The sequence below is a fragment of the Coregonus lavaretus genome (genome assembly GCF_964263955.1).
Source record: "Coregonus lavaretus genome assembly, chromosome: 7".
Lineage (NCBI taxonomy): Eukaryota > Metazoa > Chordata > Actinopteri > Salmoniformes > Salmonidae > Coregonus > Coregonus lavaretus.
In genome coordinates, this window is record NC_139994.1 from 32,281,281 (window position 1) to 32,301,207 (window position 19,927).

General features: G+C 42.0%; 1 protein-coding gene across 1 annotated transcript in view; it reads left to right on the top strand.

The window, feature by feature from the left end:
* The window catches only part of LOC311132119 (exostosin-1b-like), a 139,396-nt gene that overhangs the window by 69,518 nt on the left and 49,951 nt on the right, over nt 1-19,927 (top strand). Inside the window, exons 2-4 of the mRNA XM_084165323.1 lie at nt 11,510-11,603; nt 14,218-14,325; nt 14,697-14,816. Coding sequence (XP_084021449.1) covers nt 11,510-11,603; nt 14,218-14,325; nt 14,697-14,816 — 322 coding nt within the window. The remainder of the gene's footprint in view (nt 1-11,509; nt 11,604-14,217; nt 14,326-14,696; nt 14,817-19,927) is intronic.

The following is a 19,927-nucleotide window of genomic DNA, read 5'->3' on the forward strand; positions in this document are numbered from 1 at the left end:
ACCTACTGTGAAGCATGGGGGTGGAAACATCATGCTTTGGGGCTGTTTTTCTGCAAAGGGACCAGGACGACTGATCCGTGTAAAGGAAAGAATGAATGGGGCCATGTATCGTGAGATTTTGAGTGAAAACCTCCTTCCATCAGCAAGGGCATTGAAGATGAAACGTGGCTGGGTCTTTTAGCATGACAATGATCCCAAACACACCGCCCGGGCAACGAAGGAGTGGCTTCGTAAGAAGCATTTCAAGGTCCTGGAGTGGCCTAGCCAGTCTCCAGATCTCAACCCCATAGAAAATCTTTGGAGGGAGTTGAAAGTCCGTGTTGCCCAGCGACAGCCCCAAAACATCACTGCTCTAGAGGAGATCTGCATGGAGGAATGGGCCAAAATACCAGCAACAGTGTGTGAAAACCTTGTGAAGACTTACAGAAAACGTTTGACCTGTGTCATTGCCAACAAAGGGTATATAACAAAGTATTGAGAAACTTTTGTTATTGACCAAATACTTATTTTCCACCATAATTTGCAAATAAATTCATAAAAAATCCTACAATGTGATTTTCTGGATTTTTTTCTTCTCATTTTGTCTGTCATAGTTGACGTGTACCTATGATGAAAATTACAGGCCTCTCTCATCTTTTTAAGTGGGAGAACTTGCACAATTGGTGGCTGACTAAATACTTTTTTCCCCCACTGTACATGGACCCATCAGTCAGTTTTCATAAGCTGACACTAGCTGTCATGACTGTTAAGGACATTATTATAACAGTGTTGGGCAGTCCTTGCTTCTGGTTGCTGATCCTTGATGGTTATTGATTTAACTAACGTAAAACTGGTGATCCCCAAGCTGATCCTAGATCTGTATCTACAACCAACTTGTACCTGAAGCATTCCAACCTCTGTAGTTAAGAGGCACCCAAGCCTGTTGCCTACCTGGCTGGCTGCCTGCTGCAGATTTTTCTATCTAGCTGTATATCGGTGTCTAGTATTAGTATTTTATTAGGATCCCCATTAGCTACAGCTGAAGCTGCAGCTACTCTTCCTGGGGTCTACACAAAACATAAAACATGACATTACACATAACATGAAGGTACATTTACAAACAAATATTATAATAAATAGCATTGAACTAACCTGTACCCCCGCACATTGACTCGGTACCGGTACCCCCTGTATATAGCCTTGTTATTGTTATTTTATTGTGTTACTTTTTTAAAAACATTTTCGTAACTCATTTTATTAAAACTGCATTGTTGGTTAAGGGCTTGTAAGTAAGCATTCCACGGTAAGGTCTACACCTGTTGTATTTGGCGCATGTGACAAATAAAATTTGATTTGATGTGCAAATTGTTCAAACAGATACACAAGGTAGATGGATTATTTTAAATATGTTATTGGACTATAAACAGATTTGGCTCATTAATCTATTCGGTCCAAATAATGATGATCCACACTTCTTTGAAAATATATATAATAATTTATCAAGACTACAAGCAATACAAAACTCTATTATGGTGGGAGATTATAATATGGTTTTAAATACCGCAATGGACCGTGAAAAAATCACACTACAAACTATCACCCTTATGCACTTAAGGAAATCACGAATATAATGGATATATTGGAACTAGTGAATATATGGAGGATTAAATATCCTGACCTAATGAGATATACATGGCGGAGGCTTTTGAGAGAAAGATCACGTATTTACCTGATGTGTTTAATATTTATAGTTAACAATTAATATGCTTAACAATAGTAGAGACATTTCTTAACTACCAATGCTGTGCTTTTCATAAGGATGGTTCCCTCTAGCTCCCTGCAGCTGGTCTGGGCGTGTAGTCAAGGACATGGGAGGGACGGAACCAACCATGACTAAGCATTTTTAGGTCCACTATATAAGATGTCTGTATTTCCTGTTCGTTGGGCTCTCACTCTACCAACAGTTTAAAAAGTATTGATAGGTGACAGAATGCAGTCGGACCATCAAATAATTGGCATAAACATTACTCTTACAAAATTTCCACGCGGGCGAGGATATTGCAAATTTAATCAAAGCCTATTGGATGACAACTTGTTTTTAACCAGGACAGAATAATTTATAACCTACATAATGTAGGTACAGCAGATCTGGGCTTTACGGAAGAGTGGCCATAAAAAAGCCATTGCTTAAAGAAAAGAATAAGCAAACACGTTTGGTGTTCTCAAAAAGGCATGTGGGAGACTCCCCAAACATATGGAAGAAGGTACTCTGGTCAGATGAGACTAAAATTGAGCTTTTTGGCCATCAAGGAAAACGCTATGTCTTGCGCAAACCCAACACCTCTCATCACCCCAAGAACACCATCCCCACAGTGAAGCATGGTGGTGGCAGCATCATGCTGTGGGGATGTTTTTCATCGGCAGGGACTGGGAAACTGGTCAGAATTGAAGGAATGATGGATGACGCTAAATACAGGGAAATTCTTGAGGGAAACCTGTTTGTCTTCCAGAGATTTGAGACTGGAACGGAGGTTCACCTTCCAGCAGGACAATGACCCTAAGCATAGTGCTAAAGCAACACTTGAGTGGTTTAAGGGGAAACATTTAAATGTCTTGGAATGGCCTAGTCAAAGCCCAGACCTCAATCCAATTGGGGGTGTGAATACTTATGCACGCTCAAGTTTTCTGTTATTTTGTCTTGTTTGTTTCACAAGAAAAAATATTTTTCATCTTCAAAGTGGTAGGCATGTTGTGTAAATAAAATGATATAAACCCCCCAAAAAATCAATTTTAATTCCAGGTTGTAAGGCAACAAAATAGGAAAAATGCCAAGGGGGGGTGAATACTTTCGCAAGCCACTGTAAATGCCTGGAATATTTCAATTTTGGGGAATCTCTTATACAATGGGTTAAAGTTATGTATAGTAACCCTAGGTGTAAAATAGTAAATAATGGCTACTTCTCAGAAAGTTTTAAACTGTCAGAGTTAACAAGGTTTTCCACTATCGGCATATCTATTTATTATGGCCATTGAAATGTTAGCTATTAAAATCAGATCCAACAAAAATATCAAGGGCCTAGAAATCCAGGGCTTAAAAACAAAGGGTTCATTGTACACTGATGATCCATGTTTTATTTTAAATCCACAATTTGGATCCCTCCACAATAATAAATAATAAGATCGTGCTACCATGGAAAGGAATATACCTGTCTATTTGTGGAAAAGTCACCCTGATTAACTCTTTAGTCATATCCCAGTTTACCTATTTGCTTATGGCCTTGCCTACACCTAGCGACTTGTTTTTGTAAATGATATGAGCAAAAAACGATTCCATTTTATTTGGAACGGCAAGACAGACAAAATTAAACGGGCCTATTTATGTAATGAATATGAATTCGGAGGGCAGAAATTATTAAATATTAAAACATTAGACCTCTCACTAAAGGCTTCAGTCATACAAAAGTTATACTTAAATGGTTCTCTAGTAGATTAGTAAGAATGTCTCACCTGTGTTCAAGAATGGCCTTTTCCCTTTATTCAGATTACAACCTCTGACTTTTGGTTATTTGAAAATGAAATTATCTCCAAAATATCGCTATTTTTAATACAAGCCAATAAAGTGGTTGCAATTTCAGTTTAATCTACCAGAAAATACAGAATAAATATTACAACAAATATTATGGTTAAACTCAAATACTAATTGATACAAAAAAAAGTGGGGAAAAAAGTATTTAGTCAGCCACCAATTGTGCAAGTTCTCCCACTTAAAAAGATGAGAGAGGCCTGTAATTTTCATTATAGGTACACGTCAACTATGACAGACAAAATGAGAAAAAAATATCCAGAAAATCACATTGTAGGATTTTTAATGAATTTATTTGCAAATTATGGTGGAAAATAAGTATTTGGTCAATAACAAAAGTTTCTCAATACTTTGTTATATACCCTTTGTTGGCAATGACACAGGTCAAACGTTTTCTGTAAGTCTTCACAAGGTTTTCACACACTGTTGCTGGTATTTTGGCCCATTCCTCCATGCAGATCTCCTCTAGAGCAGTGATGTTTTAGGGCTGTCGCTGGGCAACACGGACTTTCAACTCCCTCCAAAGATTTTCTATGGGGATGAGATCTGGAGACTGGCTAGGCCACTCCAGGACCTTGAAATGCTTCTTACGAAGCCATTCCTTCGTTGCCCGGGCGGTGTGTTTGGGATCATTGTCATGCTGAAAGACCCAGCCACATTTCATCTTCAATGCCCTTGCTGATGGAAGGAGGTTTTCACTCAAAATCTCACGATACATGGCCCCATTCATTCTTTCCTTTACACGGATCAGTCGTCCTGGTCCCTTTGCAGAAAAACAGCCCCAAAGCATGATGTTTCCACCCCCATGCTTCACAGTAGGTATGGTGTTCTTTGGATGCAACTCAGCATTCTTTGTCCTCCAAACACGACGAGTTGAGTTTTTACCAAAAAGTTATATTTTGGTATCATTGAGTCCCTGGCGGCGTAGTGTGTTACTGATGGTAGGCTTTGTTACTTTGGTCCCAGCACTCTGCAGGTCATTCACTAGGTCCTCCCGTGTGGTTCTGGGATTTTTGCTCACCGTTCTTGTGATCATTTTGACCCCACGGGGTGAGATCTTGTGTGGTACCCCAGATCGAGGGTGATTATCAGTGGTCTTGTATGTCTTCCATTTCCTAATAATTGCTCCCACAGTTGATTTCTTCAAACCAAGCTGCTTACCTATTGCAGATTCAGTCTTCCCAGCCTGGTGCAGGTCTACAATTTTGTTTCTGGTGTCCTTTGACAGCTCTTTGGTCTTGGCCATAGTGGAGTTTGGAGTGTGACTGTTTGAGGTTGTGGACAGGTGTCTTTTATACTGATAAGTTCAAACAGGTGCCATTAATACAGGTAACGAGTGGAGGAGAGAGGAGCCTCTTAAAGAAGAAGTTACAGGTCTGTGAGAGCCAGAAATCTTGCTTGTTTGTAGGTGACCAAATACTTATTTTCCACCATAATTTGCAAATAAATTCATAAAAAATGTGTCTGTCATAGTTGACTTGTACCTATGATGAAAATTACAGGCCTCTCTCATCTTTTTAAGTGGGAGAACTTGCTCAATTGTTGGCTGACTAAATACTTTTTTTCCCCACTGTATATATAATAAATAGGACTGGTGGAGTTATGTCACACGTGCAGCTAACAAAAATGTATGGAAAATAATTTCAGCATTACTGCAAAAATGGAAGAGGCAAGTGGAAGGGGGAGAAAGTAAGGAACTTGTCTGTCGGCCCTGCATTAAAGACCAAAATTGGCTAAAGAAAATTGTGATCAATAAAAAAAGTATACCAGTTTCATTTAAGGACCAAAAAATTTACAGCTGTGCTATATAGATTGCAAAACAGTTGGGAAGAGATTTTTGATATATCGATTCCATGGCACATGAACTGATGCACAAAACGACACTGGATTCAAAACTTAGAATTTTTCAATTTTAAGTTATTATATACAATTCTTGCAACCAATATAATTTTATATACAGTGCCTTCGGAAAGTATTCAGACCCTATGACTTTTTCCACATTTTGTTACGTTACAGCCTTATTCTAAAATCGATTAAATAAATAATAAAAAGTCCTCAGCTATCTACACACAATACCCCATAATGAGAAAGCGAAAAATGGTTTTTAGAAATTGTTGCAAATAAAAATTAAATACAAAAATAGAAGTACCTTATTTACATAAGTATTCAGACCCTCTTGAGTATGACGCTACAAGCTTGGCACACCTGTATTTGAGGAGTTTCTCCTATTCTTCTCTGCAGATCCTCTCAAGCTCTGTCCGGTTGGATGGGGAGCGTCGCTGCACAGCTATTTTCCGGTCTCTCCAGAGATGTTCGATCGGGTTCAAGTCCGGGCTCTGGCTGGGCCACTCAAGGACATTCAGAGACTTGTCCCGAAGCCACTCCTGCGTTGTCTTGGCTGTGTGCTTAGGGTCATTGTCCTGTTGGAAGGTGAACCTTCGCCCCAGTCTGAGGTCCTGAGTGCTCTGGAGCAGGTTTTCATCAAGGATCTCTCTGTACTTTGCTCCGTTCATCTTTCCCTCGATCCGGACTAGTCTCCCAGTCCCTGCCGCAGAAAAACATCCCCACAGGATGATGCTGCCACCACCACCATGTTTCACCGTAGGGATGGTGCCAGGTTTCTTCCAGACGTGACGCTTGGCATGCAGGCCAAAAAGTTCAATCTTGGTTTCATCAGACCAGAGAATCTTGTTTCGCATGGTCTGAAAGTCCTTTAGGTACCTTTTGGCAAACTCAAAGCGGGCTGTCATGTGCCTTTTACTGAGGAGTGGCTTCCGTCTGGCCACTGTACCGTAAAGGCCTGATTGGTGGAGTGCTGCAGAGATGGTTGTCCTTCTGGAAGGTTCTCCCATCTCCATAGAGGTACTCTGGAGCTCTGTCAGAGTGAGCATCGTGTTCTAGGTCACCTCCCTGACCAAGGCCCTTCTCCCCTGATTGCTCAGTAAGCCAGGCGGCCAGCTCTAGGAAGAGTCTTGGTGGTTCCAAATGTCTTCCATTTAAGAATGATTGAGGCCACTGTGTTCTTGGGGACCTTCAATGCTGCTGAAATGTTTTGGTACCCTTCCCCAGATCTGTGCCTTGACACAATCCTGTCTTGGAGCGCTACAGACATTTCCTTCGACCTCATGGCTTGGTTTTTGCACTGTCAACTGTGGGACCTTATATAGACAGGTGCGTGTGCCTTTCCAAATCATGTCCAATCAATTGAATTTACCACAGGTGGACTCCAATCAAGTTATAGAAACTTCTCAAGGATGATCAATGGAAACAGGATGCACCTGAGCTCAATTTTGAGTCTCATAGCAAAGGGTCTGAAAATAAGTTATTTCTGTTTTGCAAAAACCTCTTAAAACATGTTTTCGCGTTGTCATTATGGGGTATTGTGTGTAGATTGAGGATTTTTATTTATTTAATCAATTTTAGATTAAGGCTGTAACGTAACAAAATGTGGAAAAAGTCAATGGGTCTGAATACTTAACGAATGCACTGTATATGCTGATATCGTGGCAAGACTAAATAGCTGCATGTAACTCAGCAGCTAAGAAAAATATGAAATTGCCAGACTGCCTGTTTGTGTCACGCTTATGTTTGCAATACTGACAGCAAAGTTTGTATGTACATGTTGATAATGTATTTTGTGTAAAAAAACAGACCAAGGCGCTTAAGGAGTGGGGAGCAGCAGCGGAGCACTCAGCATTGCAGCTACGTAGGCAGCGGAATGGGAATTCGGCTACGTGGGAACTCTGCACATGCGCAGAAATATCTGTATTTCTACCCTGGGCAAATTGGGATATAAAACTCTGTATCCGTAGCCACTCAGTAACATTATTAGACAATTACAGCTGAAGGACAGAACTACATCAAATCAAATCATACATAACATTGATAGACAGGTACAGAACTACATAAATGTAAAATAAGAATACACACTTTCATATTCTTATGCCTTAGCAATCCATACATCATGTACTCATAATGGCTACACTGCAGTCATCCATTTTGTTAGTTGCTTACTGTTACAATTGCAGGTCCTGCTCCTAATCTCTAAGAACCAATTGTTCTGTAAACACTAGCGAGAATCTCACAACATTAGGAATCACCTGTGTCCTTGGTTCTCCCGTTTGACGTCAATACTATTCATAATAATAACGTGATTCATAGATGCAACTGAATGCAAGTGCAACGACAACAACAATGGAAATGCAACAATTCCTCCAGCTAAGGCTCCAATCACAGTTTTCACCCTAGCAAGTGTGCCATTTCAGCTCATAAATGAGCTACAGATGGCGTTTCCTCCCCACTAAGGCTTCTATTGAATCCTTCACCTCAGCAACCGTGTTGGAGTTTTCTCCAGCTAAAAATTCAATTTAATCCTTCACTTTAACTACATACGTGGACTTTTTAGAGATCCATCACTCCAAATGAACTAAACCAAACATTTGCTGTGTTAGTCTACTGACCATTTACATCTTAGTCATTTAGCAGACGCTCTTATCCAGAGCGACTTACAGTTAGTGAGTGCATAATAAAAAAAAATCATACTGGTCCCCCGTGCGAAACGAACCCACAACCCTGGCGTTGCAAACGCCATGCTCTACCAACTGAGCTACACGGGACCAGACTATCATATCTAAACTGACCAGGCTATCATATCAGATGGCGCAGTACGTCCTTACTCTACTGAGGCTTTGCTTACAAATGCTTTCTCTGAGCAGGCACTGATATCCTAATGCCAAGGGCACATCTTATCTTTAACTTTAACTCAAAAAACAGATGTGCTCGGGAGGGAGACGCTACAGCTTTTTAGGTCAGAGTTTGTCAAATTGATATTTTATGGCATTAAGGCAGGGAGGGGCGGGAGGGAGGCAGCACTGTACAGGGAGACAGCTGGTGCAGAAATATGTGTGTGCCCCATCTCTGTCTCCATCGGCAGGTGATAGAATGTCAATGCTTGGGTGTGCAGCTGTCGTCCGCTACTCCGCTCCTGGCCACCGAGGTGTGTCTGTGTAATGCATGTTATGGGCTGACTATGTTTTATACATGTGACTTTCAGCACTGACTAGTGCGGTGCGCTGGCCATTATTAGTTCTTGCCTTGTGTGTGTGTGTTGGCGAGAGCGAATGTGTGTGCCTGTTTGTATGTGCTTTGAATCCTAGCAGTAGATGTGTCCCTCTGCATCTTAGGTGAGCCTATGTGTGGTGTGAGTACGCACAGACACACACACACACACACACACACACACACTTCCGTTAGTGTCAGTAAATGGCCATCATCCCACTGCATACTGGGTGTTTCCACACTCATGGCATTATGAATGGGGTGAGAGAGAGCGGGGGATAGAGAGAAGGACTGTGTCCTTTCACCTTCACCCCATATAGACCGTGCTAAATGAGAAATGATTTTCTGCCTCTCCACTCTTTTAACCTCATAACCTGAAGGACTTGTCTTTAGCCCGCTCACACTCCCTTGCAAGTTCTGCAGTAGTGGCTATAATGGGAGGGAGAGAGGTAAGGGGAGAGTGAGTAAGGAGGGTAAGTGGGAGGGTAGTGCATGAGGGAGAGAAAAGTGAGGAGAAAGTGAATAGAGGAGATTTGAAAAGCACTTTGTGACAACTGATGATGTGAAAAGGGCTTTATAAATGTGATTTAAGAGAATTGAACAGGAAGGCAATGGGAGAATCTCGAATGCATTTCCTTGATCCCACACATCCTCTCCCCACCTCTTTCTCAAAACCAATTGGATGAGAAGGCCAGAGTGGAGGGACCTCTGACCTTCTCATCAAATTGGTTTTGAGAAGGAGGCGAGTAGAGAAGAGGAATCAAGGAAATGCAATTGAGACTCTCCCAATGACAGGAGAGGAGAACGAGAAAGATGGGCAGAAAGTCTTTCTCCTGGGCCTAGTAGAGGTTAAAGCCCCAGTAAATGGCTGTCTGTGTACCTACTCTCTCTGCCACCCTGAGTGTGTGAATTCACTCGGGTGTGTACACACTGCTCCTGCTCTCTGGAGCGCACACACACACACACACACAGACCTCTAGTGTGTACCCCCCCCCCCCCCCCCCCCCCCCCCCTTCCCCCCTCGTGGCTGATTAAGCAGCAGCTTGCATCTTGGTAGCAGGTGTCACTCAGCTCATTACCCCTGGCAGGGTTGATCATTCTGTTTGAATAGCAATAAGGCACACCTCACTGGAGATTTAGAGGGAAGGAGAGAGGAGATAGAGGAGTGGGATGGAGGGAGCAAGAGGGAGATGAGGAATTGCACTGCAGTGAGAATCCCTAGGAAAATGTGTGTTTTGTGATGGAGAAATTGAGAGATTTCTGTCCTCTGTCCGTACCTGTATATGATTGATGTTACAGGATGGAGCTGAGGGACTTACTGTATACTGGGGTGTGTGATCTGTTATGCGAGTGTGAGTGTATTCTATTCAGTAAGGTGAGCTTAGCTAGTACTGTGAATACAAAATATTCACACCCCTTTACTTTTTCCACATTTTGTTGTGTTACAGCCTGAATTTAAAATGGATTAAATTGAGCTTTTTTTTGTCACTGGCCTACACACAACACCCAATCATGTCAAAGTGGAATTATGTTTTTCAAATTTTTTACAAATTAATACAAAATTACAAGTATTCAACCCCTTTGTTAAGGCAAGCCTAAATAAGTTCAGGAGTAAACATTTTCTTAGCAAGTCACATAAGTTGCATGGACTCGCTCTGTGTGCAATAAGTGTTTAACAATTATTTTTGAATGGCTACCTCATCTCTGTACCTCACACATACAATTATCTGTAAGGTCCCTCAGTCGAGCAGTGAATTTCAAACACAGATTCAAACACAGACCAGGGAGGGTTTCCAATGCCTCACAAAGAAGGGCATCTATTGGTAGATGGGTAGAAATATAGAAATCTGACATTGAATATCCCTTTGAGCATGCTGAAGTTATTAATTACACTTTGGATGGTGTATCAATACATCCAGTCACTACAAAGATACAGGCGTCCTTCCTAACTCAGTTGCCAGAGAAGGAAACTGCTCAGGGATTTCAACATAAGGCCAATGGTGGCTTTAAAACAGTTAGTTTAATGGCTGTGATAGGAGAAAACTAAGGATGAATCAACAACATTGTAGTTACTCCACAATGCTAAACTAAATGACAGAGTGAAAAGAAGGAAGCCTGTACAGAATAAAACATTCCAAAACATGCATCCTGTTTGCAACAAGGCACTAAAGTAATACTGCAAAAAATGTGGCAAAGCGATTAACTTTTTGTCCTAAATACAAAGTATTATGTTTGGGGCAAATCCAACACATTATTGAGTACCACTCTACATATTTTCAAGCATAGTGGTGGCTGCATCATGTTATGGGTATACTTGTAATCGTTAAGGACTAGGGAGTTTTTCAGGATAAATATTAAAAGGAATGGAGCTAAGCACAGGGAAAATCCTAGAGGAAAACCTGGATCAGTCTGCTTTCCACCAGACACTGGGAGATTATTTCACCTTTCAGCAGGACAATAACCTAAAACACAAGGCCAAATCTACACTGGAGTTGCTAACCAAGAAGTTGGTGAATGTTCCTGAGTGGCCGAGTTATAGTTTTGACTTAAATCTACTTCAAAGTCTATGGCAAGACCTGAAAATGGTTGTCTAGCAACCATTTTGACAGAGCTTTAATACTTTTTAAAAGAACAATGGACAAATGTTGCCCAATCCAGGTGTGGAAAGCACTTATAGTCAAGTCAAGGGGTATGAATACTTTCTGAAGGCACTGTACGTTTGGTCCTGAGGGTGTATGACTGACTATAGGAGAGAAACCTGACAGCCTCTACTTTGTGTGTGTGAGACATGTACTGACCGTGTGTGACGTACTGACCATGTTTGTGTGTGTGACATGTACTGACCGTATGTGGTGTACTGACCATGTTTGTGTGTGTGTTGCTCCACAGATATGACTACAGAGAGATGCTGCACAACTCCACTTTCTGCCTGGTGCCTCGGGGCAGACGCCTGGGATCCTTTCGCTTCCTAGAGGCACTGCAAGTGAGTGGGCCCGTACACATACACACACACACACACACACACACACACGATTCCTGGAGGCGCTGCAGTTCAGTGGGCTTCGACACACACACACACACCTTTATATCCCAACACCTGTGCTGTAGGGCTGGGAATTGCGATTCTCATGATTCTATATGTATTGCGATTCGATACTGTGATTTTATTGCCATTTGATGTTCCAAACATATTGCTCTCTACAGTGAGGGAAAAAGTGACCCCCTCTCAATCAGAAAGATTTCTGGCTCCCAGGTGTCTTTTATACAGGTAACGAGCTGAGATTAGGAGCACACTCTTAAAGGGAGTGCTCCTAATCTCAGCTTGTTACCTGTATAAAAGACACCTGTCCACAGAAGCAAGCAATCAATCAATCAGATTCCAAACTCCACCATGGCCAAGACCAAAGAGCTCTCCAAAGATGTCAGGGACAAGATTGTAGACCTACACAATGCTGGAATGGGCTACAAGACCATCGCCAAGCAGCTTGGTGAGAAGGTGACAACAGTTGGTGCGATTATTCGCAAGTGGAAGAAACACAAAATAACTGTCAATCTCCCTCGGCCTGGGGCTCCATTCAAGATCTCACCTCGTGGAGTTGCAATGATCATGAGAACGGTGAGGAATCAGCCCAGAACTACACGGGAGGATATTGTCAATGATCTCAAGGCAGCTGGGACCATAGTCACCAAGAAAACAATTGGTAACACACTACGCCGTGAAGGACTGAAATCCTGCAGCGCCCACAAGGTCCCCCTGCTCAAGAAAGCACATATACATGCCCGTCTGAAGTTTGCCAATGAACATCTGAATGATTCAGAGGAGAACTGGGTGAAAGTATTGTGGTCAGATAAGACCAAAATGGAGCTCTTTGGCGTCAACTCAACTCGCCGTGTTTGGAGGAGGAGGAAGGCTGCCTATGACCCCAAGAACACCATCCCCACCGTCAAACATGGAGGTGGAAACATTATGCTTTGGGGGTGTTTTTCTGCTAAGGGGACAGGACAACTTCACCGCATCAAAGGGACGATGGACGGGGCCATGTACCATCAAATCTTGGGTGAGAACCTCCTTCCCTCAGCCAGGGCATTGAAAATGGGTCGTGGATGGGTATTCCAGCATGACAATGACCCAAAACACACGGCCAAGGCAACAAAGGAGTGGCTCAAGAAGAAGCACATTAAGGTCCTGGAGTGGCCTAGCCAGTCTCCAGACCTTAATCCCATAGAAAATCTGTGGAGGGAGCTGAAGGTTCGAGTTGCCAAACGTCAGCCTCGAAACCTTAATGACTTGGAGAAGATCTGCAAAGAGGAGTGGGACAAAATCCCTCCTGAGATGTGTGCAAACCTGGTGGCCAACTACAAGAAACATCTGATCTCTGTGATTGCTAACAAGGGTTTTGCCACCAAGTACTAAGTCATGTTTTGCAGAGGGGTCAAATACTTATTTCCCTCATTAAAATGCAAATCAATTTATAACATTTTTTAAATGCGTTTTTCTGGATTTTTTTGTTGTCATTCTGTCTCTCACTGTTCAAATAAACCTACCATTAAAATTATAGACTGATCATTTCTTTGTCAGTGGGCAAACGTACAAAATCAGCAGGGGATCAAATACTTTTTTCCCTCACTGTATATGTCTGCTGCCAAGAGACAAAAGAGCGTGATAAAATGAGTTTTGATCAGTCATGGAAATAAGTGCTGAAAACATGTTTTCTCACTATTTAAAAATAAAACGATTGACAACAAGCTATAGGATGAAAAATACAGGACTTTGGCACCGGTACAGCTGACTTGCGCCATCTAACGCTACCTGACTCCAAAACTTGGAGTCAAAGTATTCAAATAATATTGCAATATTTTTTTCCCCCCATCACCACTGCTGCATGATTTATACTCCCACACTGTGATTCTCACACAGTGAAACTACTTATATTGCAACTTCACTATTTTTTACACTGGAAGTGCATTTTTACTCCCTCCCACCCACTCTAGTTTATCTCCTCCCAAGTATCACATAACCCTTACACTCTCTTATATACACACTTCATTACCACACTTGTAAGTGCACACTTACTCCTACTCCATACGTCTCCACCAAGTATTGTCCAACCACAGAACACTCACACACTCATAACCTCTTCTATACCACATGCTTACCACACACTTTTAAGCACACTTACTCCCACTCCATATACACTTTCCATATACCACTCAACTGCTGCACACTTTTGCCCTTCACTCCAACCCTACAGCGTATCCACTTGTCAGATTCCATCCAACCGCTGCACACTGCGTAACCTTTACCTCTCACCTGTCGCACACTTTATCGCACACTTCCTCACTGAGAGTGCACTTACTCCCACCTCAAACTCTATCTACTTCCACGCTCTGAAGTGCTCCGTCATCACCTCTAATATTAGTGCACACTTCTCCACAGAAAGTATACACTTGTCTCTCCCTCTCCTCTCTCCTACGCGTTCACTGTGACTCACACCACTGAGTCTGGCTGTCCACTCTTCTAGAGAGGAGACGGTGTGTGTGTGAATGAGAGAGAAGAATACTTTTACAATTCCTGTCTTGTATATATCTGTCTTTAGGCAGCCTGTGTGCCTGTGATGCTGAGTAACGGCTGGGAGCTGCCCTTCTCTGAGATCATCAACTGGAACACGGCGGCCGTCATCGGGGACGAGAGGCTCCTGCTGCAGGTACGACACACACACAACACATCAACCCCTTAACCCCCTCCATCCTCCTGTACTGCTATTGGTTCTCCCTGATTAACTGATTGATGACTGTCATTGATTGGTAAGAGAGTCCACTCACTGGGTCCATTAAAGGCACACCGTAGCGAACATGAAAACGGGCATTTGTTATTGGACAAGTTCAGTTAGTCCCTCCATGTTTCCCCCCTCCCTCCCTCCCTTCCTCGACCCCCTCTCGCTGACTGACCATGGTACGTTGTCCCCCCCTCACTCATCGCTACACCCCCCCTCTCCACGCCCTCATCCCTCCATCCTCTCCCTGCCATCATCCTCTCTCCATTCTCTCTAACCGTGTCCCCCTTCCTCACATCCAGATCCCGTCCACGGTGCGCTCCATCCATCAGGATAAGATCCTAGCTCTGAGGCAGCAGACCCAGTTCCTTTGGGAGGCCTACTTCTCCTCTGTGGAGAAGATTGTGCTGACCACTCTGGAGGTGAGAGACACACATGCACGCACAGACACATGCACACACACAGAACGACAGACACACACATATTACATTTACATTACGTTTTAGTCATTTAACAGACGCTCTTAACCAGAGCGACTTACAGTTAGTGAGTGCATACATTATATATATTTTTTCATACTGGCCCCCCATGGGAATCGAACCCACAACCCTGGCGTTGCAAACGCCATGCTCTACCAACTGAGCTACATCCCTGCCGGCCATTCCCTCCCCTACCCTGGACGACGCTGGGCCAATTGTGCGCCGCCCCATGGGTCTCCCGGTCGCAGCCGGCTACGACAGAGCCTGGATTCGAACCAGGATCTCTAGTGGCGATGCAGTGCCTTAGACCACTGCGCCACTCGGGAGGTTATATATAACCAGTGTCGATTTTTAGCATGTAAATCTTGGTGGGGCAAACCCAAACAATTATTTTAGATGCATGCCAGCAAAGCCACTACACAACAGTAAACAATACATTAATTGCACTATAACGGTGACAAACGGTGCCCACAAACTGTTAGGGCCTACATAAAGCTGTCCCAACAGCAGAGCTTTCTTTTCAGCACCATGGAGTGAATCCTTACCACCGCTACACCTGGCTATCAGCGGAGCCTTGTCCGGCAGTGAAACAGTTCATTCAGCGTCATTTACTGCCTTCTTAAAAAATTGACTTGCTTATACAAATGTGGTTTCTACTGACAGTTGAGATGTACAAACTACTAAGGGAACGACGAGCAATACGTAATTCCGATTAAGCGAGCTAGGACGGACGTAGTCAATGTAACTATTTGTTCAACCCTTTTGAAATGTACAGCGACAGAATTCAGAACATGGGCCGTTCTTACAGTATTCTCCCTGTACACAAAGTCAGAACCGTAGGATAAATAAAGGGGGCATAAAAGCAGACAATGAAAGCTCTTACAATATTCAATGATTACATTTCTCTAAAACAGGCTAGAGGCTACATGTGCACCACTAAGTCAGAACAGTAGGCTAAGTTATGAGGGGGAACGGTACCAAATTATTAGGGTGAGGCACATGGGCTTACTACACAACATACACTTAGTATTACTTTCTTAGCTACAGTAAATATCTCCCTGGCATATTATATAACTTATGCAGCAGCACACAACAATTTTGGACTCACCTTGTTGTGCTGTGCTCACTTGAACCTGAAGGTGGCGCGGCGGTCCTTCTTGTGGACAAATTTTGTCATCAAAGTCTGGCATTCCCTGGATTTATAGTGCTTTCAAGACAACTGGGAACTCTGGAAAAAAAACAAGGTTGAATTATGACGTCAGTGATCTTCAGGTCGGAGCTCTAGAAAGAGGCCCGAGTTCCCGACTTGGAATTCCGAGTTGGATGACCAGAGCTAGTTTTTTTTCCAGAGTTCCCAGTTGTTCCCACATTGACTCTGTACCGGTACCCCCTGTACCGATACCCTCCCTATTGTTATTTTATTTTACTGCTGCTCTTTAATATTTTTATTTTTTTTACTTATCTATTTTTTACTTTTTCTTCTTAAAACTGCATTGTTGGTTAAGGACTTGTAAGTAAGCATTTCACTGTAAGGTCTACACCTGTTGTATTCGGTGCATGTGGCAAATAACGTTTGATTTGAATTCATTGAAGTCTGAGATTTCCGAGTTTCCAGTTGTTTTGAACGTGGCAGAAGTCATGTTGGATTGACAGCATTGCCAATGTATTCAACCTTTTCTGGCCCATGGTGTGTGGCGAGTTAATGTTTATCCTTTTAAGCTTGGAAAATAATCCCTTAAACCTAGACTTGGACCAGAAACCCTCTCCACAGAATAGCAGGCTAATTATTGCTTTGTAAAGCGTGCAGTTAGCCACTGATTCCTTCCAAACCACTCATTGTTGATTTTGCGATTTCCAACTTGTTGTGTAATGTTTATGTCCAATGGCCGATGAGCACCGATACGTTTTAACTATAATTTATCTTTATATGACAAAGATTGAAAAGGATTTGCCAGTAGATTGTCGACTTGATTCATGATGATGACTGCTTTCTAGCTTGCTAGCTAACATTTTGAAAGTATGATGTTGACATGTTCAGTCCAATCAAAGCTACGATAGATATAACGTGATTTGACGTCATTTTATCTGTGGCCAATGACCTTGAGCCTTCTTGGATGGGCACTTCTAATGTAAGTCTATGGCAGCACCCAAGGGGCTTGAATTTTCGAGCTCTACCCGTAGATTTTGTGGCGATGTAGTGTCCTAAAAAGTGACAGAACACTGAGCCAATCACGGCGCAACTAGAGAACATTACCAACCCCTACGCTCTGTATTTCCCGCTGGCTCTCCCACCACCACAGAAAGCACTGAGTTAGGCTGAAACATCTGCATTTTGGAGCTGCCTTACTCAAGGAAGCAAAAACGAGACCATGTCTGTATGCGGCTTTCTTAACTAAATTATATATATTTTTTCATTGTTTGCAAACTGATATGTGACACGTATTAATGTCAAAATAACATGCAAAACAGGCAAATATATATATATATATACACACACAGTACCAGTCAAAAGTTTGGACACACCTACTCATTCAAGGGTTTTTCTTAATTTTTACTATTTTCTACATTGTAGGATAATAGTGAAGACATCAAAACTATGAAATAACACATGGAATCATGTAGTAACCAAAAAAGTGTTAAAGAAATATTTTGTATACCACCCCTACCTTGTCACAACACAACTGATTGGCTCAAACGCATTAAGAAGGAAAGAAATTCCACAAATTAACTTTTAAAAAGGCACACCTGTTAATTGAAATGCATTCCAGGTGACTACCTCATGAAGCTGGTTGAGAGAATGCAAAGCTGTTATCAAGGCAAAGGGTGGCTATTTGAAGAATCTCAAATATTATATATATTTTGATGTAACACTTTTTTGGTTACTAAATGATTCCATATGTATTATTTCATAGTTTTGATGTCTTCACTATTATTCTACAATGTAGAAAATAGTTAAAAAAATAAGAAAAACCCTTGAATGAGTAGGTGTGTCCAAACTTTTGACTGGTACTGTGTGTGTGTGTATATGTGTATATATATATATATATCACTACCGTTCAAAAGTTTGGGGTCACTTAGAAATGTCCTTGTTTTCCATGAAAGCATACATGAAATGAGTTTGAATAGGAAATATAGCAAAATGCATAGGAAATGTAGTCATTGACAAGGTTAGAAATAATGATTTTTAATAGAAATAATAATTGTCCTTCAAACTTTGCTTTCGTCAAAGAATCCTCCATTTGCAGCAATTACAGCCTTGCAGATCTTTTGCATTTTAGTTGTCAATTTGTTGAGGTAATCTGAAGAGATTTCACCCCATGCTTCCTGAAGCACCTCCCACAAGTTGGATTGGCTTGATGGGCACTTCTTACGTACCATACGGTCAAGCTGCTCCAACAACAGCTCAATAGGGTTGAGATCCGGTGACTGTGCTGGCCACTCCATTATAGATAGAATACCAGCTGACTGCTTCTTCCCTAAATAGTTCTTGCATAGTTTGGAGCTGTGCTTTGGGTCATTGACCTGTTGTAGGAGGAAATTGGCTCCAATCAAGCACCGTCCATAAGGTATGGCATGGTTGCAAAATGTCATAGCCTTCCTTCTTCAAGATCCCTTTTACCCTGTACAAATCTCCCACTTTACCACCACCAAAGCACCCCCAGACCATCACATTGCCTCCACCATGCTTGACAGATGGCATCAAGCACTCCTCCAGCATCTTTTCATTTGGTCTGCGTCTCACAAATGCTCTTCTTTGTGATCCGAACACCTCAAACTTCGATTTGTCTGTCCATAACACTTTTTTCCAATCTTCCTCTGTCCAGTGTCTGTGTTCTTTTGCCCATCTTAATCTTTTCTTTTTATTGGCCAGTCTGAGATATGGCTTTTTCTTTGCAACTCTGCCTAGAAGGTCAGCATCCCGGAGTCGCCTCTTCACTGTTGACGTTGAGACTGGTGTTTTGCGGGTACTATTTAATGAAGCTGCCAGTTGAGGACCTGTGAGGCGTCTGTTTCTCAAACTAGACACTCTAATGTATTTGTCCTCTTGCTCAGTTGTGCACCGGGGCCACCCACTCCTCTTTTTATTCTGGTTAGAGCCAGTTTGCGCTGTTCTGTGAAGCGAGTAGTACACAGCGTTGTACGAGATCTTCAGTTTCTTGGCAATTTCTCACATGGAATAGCCTTCATTTCTCAGAACAAGAATAGACTGACGAGTTTCAGAAGAAAGTTATTTGTTTCTTGACATTTTGAGCCTATAATCGAACCCACAATTGCTGATGCTCCAGATACTCAAGTAGTCTCAAGGAGGCCAGTTTTATTGCTTTTTTAATCAGCACAACAGTTTTCAGCTGTGCTAACATAATTGCAAAAGGGTTTTCTAATGATCAATTAGCCTTTTAAAATGATACTTGGATTAGCAAACACAACGTGCCATTGGAACACAGAACTGATGGTTGCTGATAATGGGCCTCTGTACGCCTATGTAGATATTCCATTAAAAATCAGCCGTTTCCAGCTACAATAGCCATTTACAACATTAACAATGTCTATACTGTATTTATGATCAATTTTATATTTTAATGGACAACATTTTTTGCTTTTCTTTCAAAAACAAGGACATTTCTAAGTGACCCCAAACTTTTGAACGGTAGTGTATGTACGTATGTATATTAGTGATGGTGGGAAAAAATCGATACAGTTACATATCGGAATATTATTTTTGATAATATATGGTATCGTATAATTTTTTCAATATCGCAATATTATTTTTGCACTATTTGGCTGTACCTGCAGCAAAAGTCCAGTATTTTTCCTTCATAGCTTGTTCTCCATCTTCTTTTTAAATAGGGAGCCAATTTGCTTTCAGTACTTTTATGTCCATGACTGATAACTCATCTTCACATGGCTCTCTCTTGTCCCTCTGTAGCAGAAATATGGTGAGCAATTAGTTTGGAACATCGAATCGCAATAAAATCACAGTATTGAATCACAATACACAGAATTGTGAGACCCGCAATACATATCGTATCGGCACCTAAGTAGCGTGATAATAT